Source organism: Notechis scutatus, chromosome 4 (assembly GCF_049901735.1).
Source record: "Notechis scutatus isolate UNSWTSFEM ecotype Mainland chromosome 4, rNotScu1.2, whole genome shotgun sequence".
In the NCBI taxonomy this organism is placed as follows: domain Eukaryota; kingdom Metazoa; phylum Chordata; class Lepidosauria; order Squamata; family Elapidae; genus Notechis; species Notechis scutatus.
Window position 1 is genome coordinate 162063779 of NC_142012.1, and position 12086 is coordinate 162075864.

General features: G+C 43.8%; 1 protein-coding gene across 1 annotated transcript in view; it reads right to left on the reverse strand.

The window, feature by feature from the left end:
- Window positions 1-9288, reverse strand: part of THPO (thrombopoietin) — an 11064-nt gene extending 1776 nt beyond the window's left edge. The window contains exons 1-3 of the mRNA XM_087962581.1: window positions 9128-9288; window positions 5676-5803; window positions 4473-4559 (exon numbers count right to left, since the gene is read on the reverse strand). Coding sequence (XP_087818707.1) covers window positions 4473-4559; window positions 5676-5803; window positions 9128-9140 — 228 coding nt within the window. The 5' untranslated portion in view covers window positions 9141-9288. The remainder of the gene's footprint in view (window positions 1-4472; window positions 4560-5675; window positions 5804-9127) is intronic.
- Window positions 9289-12086: the final 2798 nt, after the last annotated feature.

Below are 12086 nucleotides of genomic sequence, written 5' to 3' on the forward strand. Positions count from 1 at the left end.
TATCCTATGTTTATATCAAGAGCATTCACTGCCTCCCCATTATCTTTTAGTGCCAACAAACATCCACCACAACTACGGTATACTGTATATATCAATCCTTCACACTTTACAAAAATTTCTCACATCTCTCTTCTCCAGAATCTCCACCCTTTCATTTGTGTGTGACTTTCTTCTCTTTCACCTCCACCCATTCTATCATTAAACAGCTCAGGAGATGTCACACATTCTTCCTGTTCAGTGTTGACTCATTAGCCGCTATCCAAATTACTTCCAGACATGGTTTATTGAAGGCAGATGCCATTTTTCTAATACGAGTTCCAGGTATACTTGTAAAAGAAGAAATAGACATCTTGTGATCTCCAGAACTTAAAATTACATTTAATGTACTTAGTAAGCTTTCATCAGCCTCAGCAGTTTTGATATATATATCAAATTTAGGTATTTAGGTTTCTTCGGGTATTTTCCCACGTCTTAATAATATATACATATTATACATATAAATACCCGCAAAAACATAAGAAAACAAATTTTATGTGTGTGTGTATATGTGTATGTATGTATATATGTATATATGTATACACACACACGCACACATATATGCGGGTCTTGGCGTGTTCGGGTCTTTTCCTGTGTAAGATTGAGAGCATCTTGGCAACGTTTTGACGAGGTCCCACTCGCCATCTTCAGGCTGGTGCTTTCGGCTTCGTGCTTGTGGGTTTATATATATAAACCAGGGGTGGGATTCTACCAGTTCGCACGTATTTGCTAGAACCGGTTGTTAACATTCTAAGCAGTTCGGAGAACTGGTTGTTAGAAGAAATTACTGGGCTAATCCTGTAAGGAAGGCAGGAAGGAAACATTCTGGTGTTGCTTACAGAAACTGCCTCTCCGTTAACCCTTATTACATTCTTGGCAGGACTGGACTTCCTGTCTCAGAAACTTCTCTGGAGTTATTTTCCCCTCCTTTGCTGGTACTTTGCTTGTGTGGAGTGACCATTCAAAGTTATTACCAAAGTTTTTTGCCCAGGCCACCACTGTCTCCTTGACATGCTCTTCCTCTAATTTATATTCTAATAAGTATCTGAACAAAGCCTTAATCAGTTTTTCATCAGATCATTATTTCCTCTTGTATCTTTCTACTTGTTTCTGGATCTTGTACTTCTTGTTTCTCTTATCTCTCTCGCTCCTTTTGTCCCTTCTTCTTTGCTCTCTTGTTCGGCTTCTTTCTCTTTTCCTCTCTCCTTTAGTTATGGTTCCTTCTCTGTTCTTAACCTTATTTCCTGATTCTTTAATTCTGATACACTCTCTCTCTCTCTCTCCTCCTCTCTCTCTCTCTCCTCCTCTCTCCTCCTCCCTCCTCCCTCCCTCCTCCTCCCTCCTCCTCCTCCTCCTCCTCCTCCTCCTCCTCCTCCTCCTCCTCCTCCCTCCTCCTCCTCTCCTCCCTCCTCTTCCTCTTCTTCTTCCTTCTTCTTCTTCTTCTTCTTCTTCTTCTCTTCTTCTTCTTCTTCTCTCTTCTCTTCTTCTTCTTCTTCTTCTTCTTCTTCTTCTTCTTCTTCTTCTTCTTCTTCTTCTTCTTCTTCTTCTTCTTCTTCTTCTTCTTCTTCTTCCTACCAAAGAGCTGATTGAATGCCACTTTTCATGCATTCATCAATCACCAATGACTCCGGTGTTTTTGCTTTCCATAATTCTCTACATTCTCCCTTCCAACTCTGTTGTTATATTCTAATCTATTCTCTAAATGAGGGATGTCAAACTCAAGGCCCATGGCCCTCCATTGGTGCGCAAGGTGCTTAGATCTGGCCCGCATGGCCGCCCTGGAAACAGCAAGGACCAGCCCTTAGTGCCTCTGCCAACAAAAACAGAGTTCAGGAGGGTTGCCTATGTGCCCGCCCCTTCCCGGGCTCTGTTTTGGCTGGCAGAGGGCTAGCAAAAGAAACTAAAAACAAAAGGAGAAATGTTTCCCTTTCTGCATTTGAGCCACCAAGATGGGACAGGAAAGGAGAAAGGGAAAGAGGAAAGGCAAAGAAAAAGAAGGAGAAATGGCTGGAGAGCAAGGAAGGAAAAATAAGGAAAGGGGAAGGAAGAAGGAGGGAAAAAGAAGAAAAGGGAGGGAGGGAAGGAAGGAAGGAAGATTATAATGAGAGTGAGAGAGTGAGGGAAGTCCTGCCTTAGCACTTGGCCACCACCGGTGCCCCTTGACATGAATGGTGTAGAGCTGGCCACTCCCACCTTAAGATGCCCCCCACCCACCCCCCGGAGGTCAAACACAACCCTGATGTGGCCCTCCATGAAATCGAGTTTGACACCCCTGCTCCAAATCCATGTAGAATTATCTTTCTCAGTTGAGTCACTCCACAGGATGTATGTTTTTTCAAAAACCCCCCCCCCCCCCCAAAAACTGGATTGGGCCCCCCCCCCCCCGGGGCCGTTCCTGCAAGTGGTTTAACTGCACGAGCCAGGTGTGCCCACCCATCCCAGTTTATCAATTCTGGTGGATTGTGCTCACCTGCCCTGAAATAGAGCAGTTGCCATTATTCAGTGCTTTCAACCTTGCAGAAGGAAGAGGTATGGACTTCAACTCCCAGAAGCTGCAGCCAGCTTTGCGGTTACCAGGACGTGTCAAGTTGTCAAACGTTGACTTCAGCAATAAGTGGCAGCGGAATGCCTACCCACTCAGTTTGATCCCCAAACCCCAAAAACTTGGTAACCTTGCCTGTCTATATTGACCTCACCCCTTCTGAAATAGAGTCAGTAATTTTGCCATTTATTTCAGTGCTTCTCAACCTTAGCAAATTTAAGAGGTATGGACTTCCAACTCCCAGAATTCCCCAGCCAGCTTTGCTGGTTATCAAACTGTTGTCAAACAGTTGTCAAACTGATTCTTCTGAATCTGAATATTATATGGCATGCGACTTGTTTTACCAATGGATAGAAAATAGAATAAACTAAAAGGGATTAGACATATCAATAAAGTAATAAGAGGAATTAATGTAATAGATATACCAGATTGTATTTATATTACGTATATGGGAGTGGGATTACTGCTATGTTGTTAAGATGAATAAGAAGAATATTAATAATGGATAAGTAATTTGAACTATGTACCTAATCAACGCATGATTGAAATGGAATGGATTTTTTGTATATAATTTTTAAAAAAAAAATTACAAAAAAAAAAGTTGTCAAACTGAGAGACATTGCTGTATTTACTGGGGACAGTGGGACCAAAACAGAGGATTTTCTTAAAATCTAAGGGGTAAAACTGTCCTCATTTTAGCTGCAGTGCCATTCACCTCCTTATTTTATATTACAGCAGAATTTCAGCACCGCCCCCCAAAATATCATCACTAATCCATATAAGCTATAGCCAAATGTCATGCTTCACCACCACACTTGTTAGTTCTCCAAGGCAGACCAGACTAGGAAACCAAAGGGATGCATGCTAATGTTACCTTTCTTATAAGTTATAAAGCTTGCAAGTCTGAATGCATCTTCACTCTCTCATCCTTGGCAACTTTAAGACTTGTGGACTTCAACTCCCAGAGTTCCTCAGCCAGCTTTAGCTGGCTGAGGAACTCTGGGAGTTGAAGTCCACAAGTCTTAAAGTTGCCAAGGTTGGAGACCCCTGCTTATGAGAACTGGGGAAGAGAAATTGTCTGAGATGCTTAGTCAGAATACCGTTCTGTCCTGGACCCAGATTTCTTTTACCTGAAGGTTACCTTCATTAGACTTTTTCCTACTGTTCCTCGAGGTTATTTCTTCTTCCCATAACAGTTGTATCCATCTAACTCTTGTTTCCCAACCTGGCAACTTTAAGATATGTGTGGACTTCAAATCCCAGAATTCCTCAGCCAGTGGTTTAGGTTGGAAACAATGGTCCACTTGGCCCAGACGGACAGAACCAATGGTTTGAAAGAGGGATCAAAGAGACCGTCTATGTTAACATTGAGCAGCCCTCTCTTAACTAATCAGTGGAATGACTTGCCTTCAGAGGTTGTAAGTGCTCCAACACTGGAGGTTTTTAAGAAGAGATTGGACAACCATTTGTCTGAAATGATATATCCTGCTTGAGCAGGGGTTGGACTAGAAGACCTCCAAGGTCCCTTCCGGTTCTATTATTCTGTTATTAGGATATGATGCCACCTATCTCCTGTCTACAACATGGTCCTTTCAGCAGTCCCAAAAAGGCTCCACAACCATTTGATTCAGGTGATTTTGAGGACGTAGATAAACCCCCAAGTGGCCTGAACAATTCTCAGAAAGAGTGCTAACAACCAGGTGACTGCAAAGGATATAAATCCTTCCATTCCCACCATTCAGTCAGAACTGAAGAAGCTTTTTGGATGAGAAGTGAAATGTTTTCAAGGGGGGAAAAAAAACGAAGAAAGTCAGTTGCTTTTTGGAAAAGTACCTTTGCAGCCCAGACAGTGAAGCCCAAAGAACCGTGACTTCCATACAGCCTACATACATACCGTCTTTGTTTTCCACACCCTGAGGTTCAACCCCACCAAGGGTAAATGCACGGGTTCCAGAAGCAAAGGAAGTTCTTCACACTGGCTCTGCAGAGACAGGACAAAAGCAGAAGAAAATCAACTCGAGGCTAACTAAATTTCACTTCTGCCTTTCATTTACACCCCGTCCAGGAAACAGAAATGGGAATATTCTTATTAGAAATGCAAATATTATTATGGGGACTTTTTATTGATTTATTTGATTTGTCAATCGCTTACAAGATGATAGGTATAAGTATAATGAGTAAGAATACAGGAAATAGGTACAAATAAATGGGGACAATAGGTCAGGGACGGTAGTCACGATTGTGCACTATGCACGCCCCTTGCTAAATTGTACGATGAACGGTTATTGGAAGTAAGAATGTGTAGTCTAATGAAGAACTAGGAATGACGTGATAGCAGTGCTCCAATATTTGAGGGGCTGTCACAGAGAAGAACGGGGGGGGTGTCAACCTATTCTCCAAGGAACGTGAAGGCAGGACAAGAAATAACAGCTGGAAACGAGGAGGAATTTTCTGCAGTGACAACAATTAATCAGTGGAACTGCTTGTCTCCAGAAGTTGTGAGTGGTCCATCACTGAAAGTTTTTTAAGAAGAGATTGGACAACCAAAAGGTATAGAATAGAATAGAATTCTTTATTGGCCAAGTGTGATTGGACACCCAAGTAATTTGTTTTGGTGCATATGCTCTCAAAGATACATACGTCAAGAATCATAGGTATAACACATAGTAGTCATAGGGTACTATAAATCATACTAGGAAACATATATATAGGAAACATATAAAACATATAAATCATACCAGGAAACATAATAATAAGCTAGGGCCTATCAAATCATACTAGGAAACAGTCAATAAAATAATAAAAAAAATTGTAAGGATACAAGCAACAAAGTTACGTTCATACAGTCATAAGTGGGAGGAGATGGGTGAAAGGAAGGATAAGAAGGTTAATAGTAATAGTAATGCAGACTTAGTAAATAATTGGACAGTGTTGTCAAGGGCTACTGCCTGAGTAGGGGGTTGGACTAGAAGACCTCTAAGGTCCCTTCCAACTCTGTTATTCTGTCCCCCAAAGCATCTGAAGCAGGCTAAGAAGGAGGAACTGGGTCCTTTCAAACTCAGCGCACGTTTGGACAGACTAACAGGTGCTTTCTCACCAACGTTTCCTCCATGTCCACAGCTTCAGCCACGTATTTCTGGATCAGTCGCCTGTCACATACGAGCTCCGTGGGCCACATCCCGGAGGGTCTCATCTGGAACAGGAATACAATGAGGACCAGCAGCCCTGGAGGGGACAAAGGAGACAGACCAGAGAAGGACTCACTAATGATCTCCTACTAGAGTTCGATGGTGGGCACTCTCACGAAATGGAAATGCTTGCCCGATCCCACAAATAGCTAAAATGTACAAGTGCAAACAGTCACAAGCTTACATTGATTATTAGAAGACGAACCGTGATGGCGGTTTCCCATCAACAGATGCCGACGCCACCGACCTTTGTCTTATTTCCATCGTTGTTGTTTTTTTATGTGTTTTATTCTATTTTGTTTTCCGAGCCAGAAAGTATGCTTCCCAACCCAATTCAGGGTCACTTCCCCACTATGCTGATCTTCTAGGAACGCGGGATGCCTCGGAAATTAAAGGGATGCTTCCAAACTTCCCACTTTTTTTTACTTATAAAAATTCAATGAAGGAAATTCACTTGGGCGGGCCAGATAGGTTGGTGAGTGCCAAGAGGGATGGGCCTTGAGCTCCCGAACAAAAAGCAGAATAAAAAGCTAATCATCACTCAGTCCTGAATGTCCACTCCATTTTTGCCACCTTCCAAGCAGGAGGTTGAAAGCCATCAACTCTCCATGGAATTTCCTTTCCAAGCCTTAAGCTACTCATCTTCCAGGTCATAGAGATATAAGGGATCGGAGCCTAGAAGGGTCTAAGGAGCGGCCTAGCAGGATCACATGAGGCTGTGTTTTTTCAACCTTGGCTACTTTAAGATATGTGGACTTCAACTCCCAGAATTCCCTAGCCAGTAATCTGGCTGGGGAATTCTGGGAGTTGAAATCCACAAGTCTTAAAGTTGTCCATGGTTGAGAAAACTGGACTAAGGTTTGGGAATCCAAGAAGGCAACGATAGGATATAGAGAGACCAAGAATAATTCCCACATTTCCTCTTAGTAAAAAAGTGCTGTAGTAAACTCTCCTTAGGGTCAAACTCAACTCCTCAGGATTGGGAAGGGAAGGAGCAGATTCATGTAGCTTTTCCCGCCATACCACAGAAGAGATTTGGCATTACTTTAGTCTGAGGTTAGGCTTTCACTTTTCCTGTCTAGCCGATAGCCCTGGGATCTCCTGGTGGTGCCCCGTCCACCCCACCCAGTCATTTCTATTGCAGTTTTTGAGATCAGCCCAGGTTGTTATGGGTTGGACATCATGTTAAATGGTATATTCACAAGCAAAAGATCAGGAGTGAGAGGGAATTCCCCCCTCTTACCCCATCAAATGTGAACGTAAGGCCACAATCCTATATTTTAAATATAAATACTATTTAATTTAGCTGGAATTCCGTTCTCGCACTTCAAACATCCGGTGTTAATTTTGCTGGTTGCTGAGTCAGATGTTTCAAACCCAAAAGAGAGTGTTGGAAAAAATATCCTTCTGGGTTCAGTTCCAAGTGGGGAAAAAGACACTGGAAACATGGAGGCTGTTTTGGAAAGATGGTTTAATGATGGACAGGACCACATGCCTTGGAGCTCCAAAGTGAAAAGGACGATCACATGCTTCAAGATGTTGGGTGAAGGAAAAGAAGGGTCCAAATGCTGAGAGACCCTTAGTTTTATACCCTCTGCTCCTGTGCAAGAATTGTATCCTATTGGCTGTCAAGACTCCCATGGGGCGGGGGGGGGGGTCTTAGCTAACTGTAAGCTTTGTCTGGACCACATAGCTTCACCTGAGTGCTGGCTGATGCAATCTTCCCGGACCAGGTGGTGAGATGGGTAGAGGACTTTGTTATGTAGAATACTCTGGCCCAGGCCATAATGGCCTGCCCATTAACAAAGGTGGGAGGTGTGCTTCTGCTTCTTAGGTGAGTTTCTGCTTCTGAGTTTCTACTTCTCTTTTAGGGGAAATATTCTGCCTTTTTAATATATCCTAAAATATTTCATTTTCCTAGGAGAGGGGTGGGTTTTAATTTCCAACAAGAGTTTGGTTTCCAGTTATGTAATCCTTGTGGCTCAGCCTGGGATAATAGATATTGTAGTTTGGGTGGCGGGGGGTGTTAGGCCACAAAAGTGCCCTTGATCATTCAGGGAGTGGTCAAAAAAGTCAAGATGGCGGCCACAACAATACAATCAAAGCTCAGCCTGGTTTCTCTGCAGGCAAGAAACAGGAAGAGCTTCTAATACAGGTAGTCCTTGACTTACAACCATTTGTTTAGAGTTCAAATTTGCAACGTCGCTGAAAAAAAAGGGACTTATGGCCGGTTTTCACCTTATGACCATTGCAGCCTTGCCATGGTCATGCGATCAAAGTTCAGACGCTTGTCAATTGGCTCACATTTATCATGGTTTGCAATGTCCCGGGGTCATCGGATCCCCTTTTGCGACTATCTGAACAAGCCAAGTCAACGAGGAAGCCAGATTCACTTAACGACCGTGTGATTCATTTAACAACAGCAAGGACTCACTTAACATCTGTGTCAAGGAAGGTCGTAAAATCCCCAGCTGATTATTAACAGGATCCCAACTTTGGCGAAGCTGAATGGCAGATTCCCAATTCTAACCCCAAACCTAATTATCTAACCCCAAACCTAATTATTAATTCCAGATAGAACCCCTCCCCATTTGGAAACTTCCTATAAAGGGTTAACATCCAGTCTTGGGAGGAGAGGAGGGTAGTTCTCCCTCCCCAGACCTCATCCTGGGTTGTTGCCAGAGGTGGCATTCAGCAGGTTCTGACCAGTTCTGGAGAACCGGTAGCGGAAATTCTGAGTAGTTTGGAGAACCAGCAAATGCCACCTCTTACTGGCCCCACCCCCATCTATTCTCTGCCTCCCATTGAGTCCCAGCTGATCGGCTGGGTCTTCTTTGGTTGCCCTGCACAGGAGAATGGAGCTGGAAAGCAGGTTAGTGGGGTGGGGAGGGAATGGGGATTTTGCAGTAACCTTCTCCTGGCACGCCCACCAAGCCATGCCACGCCCACCAAGCCACGCCCACAGAACCGCTGGTAAAAAAAAAAATTGAATCCCACCACTGGTTGTTGCCATCTAGCCTCAGCTCATATGCAGAGTGCCTTTGTCCTTGCATGCTCTATTTTCAGGACAGAGTCCATTCCAGCCCTGCCATTTGGACTCCTATCCTTCCCTCCCTCCCTAAATACATTGGGGTGTCAATCAAGGAGAATATTTGTAGTCCAGGGTTGAAAATTGAAGGGTCCTTGGTGCTCCCTGAGAATATTGGTGGCTTCCTTGCGCATCTTTCATTACCCAAAATCGGAAAGGTCATCAGTGCCAGTTAAAATTCTTGCAACCAAACACCCAGGCTTTGAAAGCACCAAGGATCCCTGATTTTGGGGGTGCCCTACCCTGCCCTCTCCTGCCAGGCTGGCAACTCACGGTTCAGTTCCATGCCCCCCTGTCCATCTGGTCACTTCCTCGCTCTGCTGGGGGACGACAGCTGCTCTCCAGCTCCTTCCTGGCGTCCATTGAAAACGGCTTGACCACGCCACCCAGGGAAGGCTGCCGTTCTCCAGGGAGAGCCCAGAGGTTGCTGGCTCCTCTTGCCAGGCCCTCTGCTGCGCAATTCCAGCTTTCCAAAGTCAGGGTTGCGTCGCTTCCTGTTGTGTTGCTGCTACTGGTGGTGGTGGTGACCTCTGGGCCAAGGCACTTAGAGAAGGGAACACGGCCGTCCGTCAGGAAAACTTCTTACTTCCAGATATTTCCGTCTTGGCTCAGAGCTGAAGGAGGAGGCCGGCACAGGCTACAGAGCCACCATCCACAGGGATCTTGCAAACACGTTCCAGCCTCAGGCTTGGAGGCACCTCGTGCAGTCCCAGCCACCTATTTGGGGTGCCCAGCATTGACCCCATAGTCCTATATGGGACATAGGTGTCACTGGTTCTGCAATCCAGCAAGACAGACACAGACTTCGGAGAGTAATTAGGACTGCAGAAAAAAAACAAATTGCTACCAAACTGCCTTCCATCGAGGACCTGTATATTGGACAAGTCAAAAAGAGAGCTCTGAAAATATTTACAGACCCCTCACATCCCGGACATAAACTGGTTCAACTCCTTCCCTCAAAATGACGCTATAGAGCAGTGCACACCAGAACAACTAGACACAAGGACAGTTTTTTTCCCGAATGCCATCACTCTGCTAAACAAATAATTCCCTCAACATTGTTCAACTATTTAGAAAGTGTACACTACTATTCTGTTAATCTTCTCATCACTCCTTATCACCCATCCCCTCCCACTTGTGACTGTACAACTGTAACTTTGTTGCTTGTATCCTTACGATTTATATTGACTGTTTCCTAGTATGATTTGATTGCCTGTTATACCCTATGACTATTAAGTGTTTTACCTGATGATTCTTGACTCTTGATGAATGTATCTTTTCTTTTATGTACACTGAGAGCATTTGCACCAAGACAAATGCTTTGTGTGTCCAATCACACTTGGCCAATAAAGAATTCTGTTCTATTCTATTCTATTCTATTCTATTCTATTGTATTCTATTGTATTCTATTTCTTATTCTATTCTATTTCTTATTCTATTCTATTTCTTATTCTATTCTAATTCTATTCTAATTTCTATTCTATTCTATTCTATTCTATTCTATTCTATTCTATTCTATTCTAATTTCTATTCTATTCTATTATATTCTATTCTTTCCTTTCCTTTCCATTCTAATTCTAATTCTAATTCTAATTCTAATTCTAATTCTATTCTGTTCTGTTCTGTTCCATTCCATTCCTTTCCTTTCCTTTCCTTTCCATTCCATTCCATTCCATTCCATTCCATTCCATTCCATTCCATTCCATTCCATTCCATTCTATTCTATTCTATTCTATTCTATTCTATTCTATTCTATTCTGATGGATGTCCCCAAAGCTGGATCTTGACTTTTCTGCCTCTCATTGGGATCTACCAAATCCAGAATGTCTAGAACAACAACAACAAAAAAAAAATGAAAAGTGTCTTAAAGCAAACTTTAGTGTCCCCAAAGTGCTTTTTTTCAGGAGGCAATTGGACTTGCTTGTTTTGTTTTGTTTTTCACCCAGGTTCCTAGTTCCTGTAGTCTTTCTTTGAAGCTGTTTCGCTTCTCATCCAGGAAGCTTCTTCAGCTCTGACTGATGTCTGGGGAATGGAAGGATCGATATTCCTTGCAGATAGCTGGGCATTTGCATGCTTTTAGAGGGTCTTTGAGGCCACCTGGAGATATTTATCTGTGTCCTCAGCTTCTTGGATGAGAAGCGAAATGTCTTCAAAGAAAGAAACCAGAAAGTTTCCTGAAAAAGCACCCTTGGGACAACCATGACCTGGAAGACTGAGAATCTCCATAGATATATCTCAAGCTCCTTCTCTGCCGTTGACCCTGTCTAGCAAACACCGATCTCGGTCCTGCTCTGAGGCGCAATAGAATCCCTGGGAGATCCGGGGTAAAATCAGGGGATAGCCAGAAGCCTTGATGACCCTCCAGGACCAGGAGAGGCCTGGAGCAGAAACTGGGTTGCAAAGGAGCAAGAAGAGACAGTTAAGGATAAGGAAGGTCAGCCAACTTGGCCCCAGCACCCTGAAGCTGCCGTAGCTCACGCATGCAGCTGGGCGCTTGCCAGAGTCCCTCCGGATCCTGTGAGGTGACCTCCCCTGTCATAGTGAAAGCTACAATCGGGATTTCCGAGCAAGCCAAGGGCTTTGGCGGGAAATGAGCTTGTTTCAGTTGCAGGAAGCGAGCTGAAGGCTTCATTCCTTTGAAGTTCTTTGGAAATTAAGACCTCACAGGGTCTAGAACAGGAGGGTCAAATTGGATTTCTTTGAGGGCTGGATCTGCATTGTAGTTCTCGTCTGCAGAGGGCAGTGGGATGGGGGGTTTGAGGAGTTGATGTGGCCCATTTTCAGGCCGTTTTTTTTTAACCGTTATCGGCCCAGTTTTCGACTGTTTTCTGCTTGTTTTTAGTCTAATTTTTGGCCTGTTTTGGGCCCATTTTTCAGCCCAGTTTTCATCACTTTTGGGCACATTTTTCAGCTAATTTTTTGGCCGTTCGGGCCCATTTTTGGCCCATTTTCTGCCTGTTTTTGGCACATTTTTGGCCTATTTTTTTGGCCCATTTTTGTCCCATTTTTCATCAATTGTGGGCCCATTTTTCAGCTCATTTTTGGCCATTTTGGCCCATTTTTTGGCCCATTTCAGCCTGTTCTGGGCCCGTTTTTTGGCCCATTTTTCGGTCATTTTGCCCTGTTTTTCAGGCCAGTGGGGTCCATTTTTCAGCCCCTTTTTCAGGCTCATTTTTAGGTCCTTTTGGGCCCATTTTGGCCTTTTTTGGCTCATTTTTGGGGCCATTTTGTG